At 41.7% G+C, this 6,985-nt stretch overlaps 1 protein-coding gene across 1 annotated transcript in view; it reads left to right on the forward strand.

Annotated features, from left to right (window-relative positions):
- Positions 1-3,201: 3,201 nt before the first annotated feature.
- The window catches only part of PPEF1 (protein phosphatase, EF-hand calcium binding domain 1), a 30,830-nt gene continuing 27,046 nt past the window's right edge, over positions 3,202-6,985 (forward strand). The window contains exon 1 of the mRNA XM_009997229.1: positions 3,202-3,244. Within this exon, the coding sequence (XP_009995531.1) occupies positions 3,202-3,244 (43 nt within the window). The remainder of the gene's footprint in view (positions 3,245-6,985) is intronic.

The raw sequence follows: 6,985 nt of genomic DNA on the forward strand, positions 1-6,985 counted from the left end.
CAAGGGAGGAACCTTTCATTCTTTGTTTTTTTTAAAGGTAAGAAACAAAATAATAAGAAGTTAAAGCCTAGTGGTTCTTATTTGTAGGGCTTCCATATCTTCAGGCTTGACCTAGCTTACACTTGTCTGCCAGTAGCACAGCTCATCTGTATGCTTGATAAGGTATGCTTGAAAGGTTCCCTCTTTGCCCAAAGGACCTGCAGCCTGATTTCATTAAATGTCAGCTATAAATCTTTACAAGGTTTCCGTTATTCTTGGGGCAGCCTGGTCTTTATGTGACTGAAAAACTGAAGGCATGATTGATTTTGGGCAGCAACTATTACATCCGTATCAAATGGTGCTGATTAATTACCTCTGTAAATCAGGCTCTTGACAGCTCAGGTTCTGACCCCCAAATTTCTGAGCACTTGTTGCAGAGTAACCTTCAGTGACTCCTCTGTAGAAGAAGAAGACCATGTGCCACTCCAGCTTAGCTTGGTGCATGTCTGCTGGCCTAGTTAGAATGACATTTTATTTTATTTCAGTGTATGGGCTGTATATTTTGCGCCAGTCCACTGCAAAATTGCCTTTTTACTGAATTAAGAGAAATGTAGCAATTTCTTGGAGTTACATCTGAGAACAGGACAGATCACTGGCTTGTAGAATTGAATTACTGCCTGCTTTTTAGTGAACGTGACAGATTCTCTCTTAAGGGTAAATCAGTAGTAAATTATCCAGAACGCTAACACAGCATTCTGTCCCAGATTCCCATCCATCTACCTTTTATCTCTGAAGCCTTTTTCAATACCTTTTTAAAAGCCCAGCTTTCCGTTTCATCAGCCAACATTTCAGGGAATTTCGTAAAGACAAATAATTCTTCACCAGAAATTGCTGCACTGTGTAGTAAATAGCTCACAGAATGGACTCTAATGCTTTAAATGCTTGGTTTTCAACCTTCTGTGGCATGGATGGTGTTCATGGTCTTTGCCTGCCATTTTCCTATGCCTTTGCCCAGGAAGGCAGGTTTTGGCATGAAGCAGGAGTTGCTTTGAACCTGGCAATATGTACCTGGGGAGCAGGAGGGTAGGGATTTCTTCATTTGGAGCTACTCAGGAGCAATGAAGAGTCTTTGCCTGGGAGACACTGGCTGTTTCCACAGGGGCGTGTTCCTCTTGTTTACCATTCTTTAGTCGGACTAGAAGGGCAGAAAGTGAATTTGCTGGGTCTGGTTGGAGACCCTGCTTGCTGCTGTCTTCAGTAGGTGTGGCAGGTCTGCAGCCATAGAGCCACGTGGGTTGGTGGCCAGGATGGCTTTGTAGCCAAGTGCAAAGCCTTCAGGAGATAGGGTAGTAGTTTGCATGTTTGCTGTTTCCCCTTTACAATGCTGATGTTCATGACTGAAGGAGATTATTTTTCCCCTGGACTAGCTCTTTCATGGCCAGATGTGGCCTTTTTGAGTGGTTTAATGATAGGATACATTTGTGCAAGTTTTCCTCCAAACACTTGAGTGTACATTTCAGGGTTCATTTACTGCTATCACCATAAAATGTCGGTCCCTCCATCTCTATCTTATTTCTTCGCTCAAAGAGGTGCTAGAAGTCCATGAATTTAGAATTATAGAATCACTAAAGTTGGAAAAGACCTCTAAGATCATCAAATCCAACCATCAACCCAGAATCACCCTGTCCACTAAACCATGTCCCAAAGTGCCACATCTACACGTTTTTTGAACACCTCCAGGGATGGCGACTCTACCACTTCCCTACGCAATGTGTTTCAATGGTTGACCACTCATTCAGTAAAGAAATTTTCCTTTTATCCAAAGTAGAGATAGGTGGAGGGAAGAGTGCAGATGGCTAGGGGAAAAGCTTTAAGCTGTTGAAAGTAGGGTGTGACAGTGTTTGAGGTCCCCATTTCTTGGGTCAGCCCATTGTTTTCCATGGCTTGGGTGGAGTCCTGAGAGATGGTTCTGTTTGCAGCTCCCGTTGCCTAGTTGCTGGGCACATGATGACCTACCCTTTAAGGAAGACTGTTTCTCTGCTGAAGAACTTAGGTTGTAAGCTCTTTTTAGCTCTTCATCCTAGCCTTCAGAACACAAGTCATGGCTGGCTGGTTTGAGATGGACTAACTAATGAAGGCTTGAGATCTTCCTAAGAGGGCAAGTGAGGAGATGGTATTCAGGATAACAATGTTGTTTAGTGAGTAGACAAAGTGCAGCTGTTAGCAATATCAGTGCTTTATTTGATGCTGCCAAAGCCATTGATTGACTCAAAATTATTTTAACAATACTTTTTAAAAATTTCATTATATCTTCAGAGGGGAGAAGCTGACCATTGTGAGGAAAATACCCTAAAGTCCCTCTTTCTTGAAATAAATACTTACTCAGAAGGTGGCAGACCCAGCTCAAGTGATGTGTTGTGGGACCCTAAAAGTAGTCCCACAACTATAAATGTTGTTTGTTTATTTATTTAATGAAACTGATTATTTTCTTTAGAATGTTTCAGTGTAAAAGCAACAGAAAGTTGGGTGTTTTATTTAAATGAAGTCTGATACTTAAACTATTTGCTGTGGCACCATCCCTCCTTGTAAATTTCGTCGTCGTGACACTGAGGGATAAAGTGATAAATGGGGTGGCAGGGCACCTTTTCAAATCAATGGAGTGTTAGGGGGGCTGAGGTTTGGGGGGTTTTTAGTAGGAGTATCAGATGTAATTTAGAGTCCTTCAAATTCTGCAGTTCCAATTTTCAAATAACAAAAATGCTGAGTAACATGCCTCTGTAGACCCTTGTCCCTACAACACTTCAAATACCTGTGCTTCAGATTAAGAAATCACTGGTGCACGGTAACTTTCAGCTAATATGTAAAAAGTAAACAGTATCATTATTGAGTTCATCTGTCTTTAATGCAAGCTGATAGTGATCAGATGTGAAAAGAAGCCTAGTATGGGTGATCAGGTCCAGTTTGTGTAGGATGTGCTGTACAGACCTTTTTTATGAGCTGTAGAAACTAGGTTCTGTGTTGTTAAACACCTTTTTTCCCCTCTCTCTCCCTTCCTCTCAATCCTCTTCCTGTTAGGAATGATAGGAAGATCACAGGATGCCAGAGCAGTATAATCCTCATCACTGAAGGAGCAACACAGGGAATGTGCTCAGTGCTAACAGCTGAAAGAAATCTGCTTTGTATGAGCAGCAATTAAAACTGATGGGGAGCGTCAGTGGAACCATGGGGTGCAACAGTTCTGTAGCTGAGCAAAGCTCAGAGAAAGGTGAGTGCTGTCTTTGTCTTTCAGGGTCGGTGGCTGTTCTCTCTGAAGATTGTAAGGTTATATTTCCTCTCAGTCCTGTTGTCAAAATACTTTTTCAGAGAAAATTACTTTCTAGTTAACTTCTTTTTAAAGGAGTGCATAGCTTTTAGGTGCTGGCTGATTTCAGAAGGCAACTGTAGACCACCTCTAACATCTATGGATTGGGTTGGAAAAGATTCACAGCATCTAGAACAGAAGCTGAAATTCAGATGTGTCTGAGCTCACTGTCACTGGCAAAGTGTGTGGGGTAAGATATCAAGGGGGAGCTTATGACTTCATAACACAGGATTCCTGGGTGAACTGCCCAGATTTTCCTGCTGCTGGGTGACCCTGATTATGAAATAAGTGTAATAAAGCAGAACTATTACAATTAGTCTCAAAATAATTTTCTGCCATACCAAGTGCCTGGCCTGAAATTTTCCCTGACAGTTATTAAGCTGTCAGTTGAAAGTGTCTTATCATATTGGATTAAATGTTCGATTGAAAACCTAATGCATCATACCCCTGCTTTTAATCATACCACCCCCTGGTATGAACACACCAGGCTTTCCACAGGCATGTGAGTCCAGGATTGGCTCAGACCTTTGTTCAGAACCTCTGTCTTGTATTTCAAGGTTTGTCATTAAAGTCTGATTTAGAGGTCTATGAAGACCCATGTTAGATGGCTCTGTGCATAGTCTTGGGTGATCATTATGCTGAAGAACCATCACTGAAAAGGAAGGCTCTTTTTGGCTGCCAATTCAGGACACAAGGAAGCAGGAGCACTTAGTCATGGCTACAGGGATCCAATCTGACTGGATGAAAAGTGGATTAAAAGCTGGACATGAGCCACCAATATGCAATTACAGCCAGAGGGCTGTAATCAGCAGCACCCTGGGCTGCATCAAAAGAAGTGTGGTCAGCAGATCGAGAGAGGTGATTCTTCCCCTCTACTCTGCTCTGGTGAGGTCTCACCTGGAATACTGTGTCCAGCTCTGGAGTCCCAGCAGAAGAAGCATGTTCAGAGGAGGGCTATGAAAATGATTGGAGGGCTGGAGCATCTCTCTTACGAAGGCAGGCTGAGGGAGTTGGGGCTGTTCAGCCTGAAGAGAAGACTCTGGGGGGACGTTACAGTGATCTTCAAATACCTGAAATGAGCCTATAAGAAGGCTGGGGAAGAACTGTTCACAAGGGCGTGTAACGATAGTACATGGGTAATGGTTTCAAGCTAGAGAAGAGTAGATTTAGGTTGGACATTAGGAAAAAGTTATTTACTATGAGGGTGGTCGAGCACTGGAATGGGTTACCTAGAGAGGTGGTGGAGACCCCATCCCTGGGGATATTCAAGGTCAGGTTTGATGGGGCTCTGAGCAGATAAGTCTAGTTGGAGATGTCACTGCTTATTGTAGAGAGATTGGACTAGATGACCTTTAGAGGTCTCTTCTGACCCAGTACATTCTATGATTCTATGATTGGTTTAAGGGTAGCTTTGAGCTTTGTGTACAGCACTTGGCAAGCACAGCAGCATTGGTGCTGTATCACAGCAGTAGAAATAAAATGGAAACATCTGGAGTCCCTTACTAACCTGTAACTAGGAAATGGACCTTCCTGTTTGGGTTTGCATGCTATGCTCATGTGTGCCCTACAAGGCCTCAGAGATTAGTTAGTTGGGAATATTTTTGAGGGTGCAAAAGCTTGGAGTGGGAATGAGGAGCTGTATCTTAGTCTACAACCATCAATACACAATTGTGTGGAGCCAGGCTTCACTACCCCAAAGCTGGCTGACAATTTGCTGTACTTGTTTGACAATGTTTTGTGGTCTTCAGTTGCTGGATGGTATCTTTCAGCAGTCAAATTATGCTGAACTATCATTCTGTCTGCAGCCTCAGGCTGTGCATCCCTCTGATGCGTTAGTAACATGAATTTAACAGGTACTTGCTGGTGTAGAGACCTTCTGCAGCTAGTAACAGTCTCTTTTACAGATGCAGTTTAGCCTAGTGTGAAAATCACATTGTGATTCAGTCCTGAGAATAGCAGCATTGTAATAAGTACAATTGTAAAAAAAATAAATACAGGAAGTATACTGCTTGATTTGCAACATTAATTGTAGCGGTGGATACATTTCTGTCTTATGTGATAGGAGGGGAACTGTGCTGTGTTAAGTGCTCAGGACCATTACAAAACCCAGGGGGGCTTTAATGGTAATGTTAATGGTTCTGATGCTAGAAATCAGTCTCTGTGCTGGTGGCTGGGCTTTGCCCCTTAGGTTCTTTTCTAAACAAAAAAGTTGATGACAGCCTTGTTATGATATGTCAAGCTTTCAGGCCTGTAGTGGTGAGGAATTTCAGAAAGGACAGAAAATAAGAGAAATCTCAGAGTTTATTTAGGCTACAAAGGATGGTCTTAGTCATAGAAGCATTATTTCCTTCAGGCAGGAGGATTCTTCTAGGATGGATGTGATATCTGTAGAATGGAAGTCTACTGATTATGGCCTTGTCTGGACTAGAAAACTTTACCATTTTTACTATACTGTATACTTACTAATGATAAAATAAGCAAACAATGTGCTATTATGGCACCTGCAAACATTTTTATAAAAAAGCTTCCTTAATGTTGTACATTTATAAATAGAATCACCCTTCCGTGGAGGGTTTTTCTTTACCTGCATAACTGTCATTTTAAGAAAAAAAATAATCCTCACTCACGGCTGCCATTCATCCTAGTCTCAAAATTCCTGGTATTTGTGATCAGCTAAAATAACTGCCTAGTGTAAACTGTTGTCCCTCTAATACAGAGCTTTGCTTTGCTATTTTGCAGGAGAAAAAACATCAGTATGAATTACTGGTTGTTATTTTTTGTTCCATTTTGGTTTTCAGTATCAAGTATTCAATTTGGCAACTGTAAGAAAATAAAAGCATATTCCTGTTAAGACATTAGTGTCAGTTTTAGTTTCCTTTTTTTCATGAATTTGCAGTGCTGTGAGGTAGTGATTGTGTCAAATTCTGGAATTCAGGAGAATTTCTCAGCTTTGTTTCTCCTGATCGTCTGTTCATCTGCTCAGAAATGAGCTCTAGTTCTTGGGAATATCAGGAGCTAAGACCTGTGTGTCCCTTTGGTCCTTGTACCTTTACCAGAGTGCCCTGCAGCTCCTTTGACTTCCCCCAATATCAGAAGCATAAACACTTTTTTCTGTATTCTCTGAGATATTTAGGGTTGAGTTCTTTAGGAGACTTCTTGAATTGAGGTGTTAGCTGCAGGGATGGAGGCAAAGGCTTGACATTTCTGGCCCTGTCTACTTATTTACTGGTACCCTGTTGAGAGTACAGGGAAAAAGAGGTAAGGAACCAGTCAAGAAAGAATCATGTTCAACTTTTAAGTGAAAACGTGACAACTCATGGTCTTCTGACATGTCCTACAGAATTATTGGGGGGACTGTTCCTTTGTTCACCAAGCTAGCCAAAGACATAGCTGTGTGCTTTTTGGTTTGTTTATTTAAGCATCTTTTCTGCCCTTCAATACCATTTGTTAAAATTTTATCCTAAGGTTTGAAGTTTGCTGGCTTGCTGATCCAGCTGTGCAGGCAAAAACTTCTTCTTAAGGGAGGCTGTTAAAAACTGTCAGTCCTCAGTGCTCACACTACACCTTGCAGTCTGAAGATTTTTACTGGAGCTTGGTAAATAAATACATTTTGTTGGTAGGCCAAATTGTTCTTCTTCCTTTCCC

The sequence above is a fragment of the Chaetura pelagica genome, unplaced genomic scaffold (genome assembly GCF_000747805.2).
Source record: "Chaetura pelagica isolate M959 unplaced genomic scaffold, ChaPel_1.0 scaffold80, whole genome shotgun sequence".
Taxonomy (NCBI): Eukaryota; Metazoa; Chordata; class Aves; order Apodiformes; family Apodidae; genus Chaetura; species Chaetura pelagica.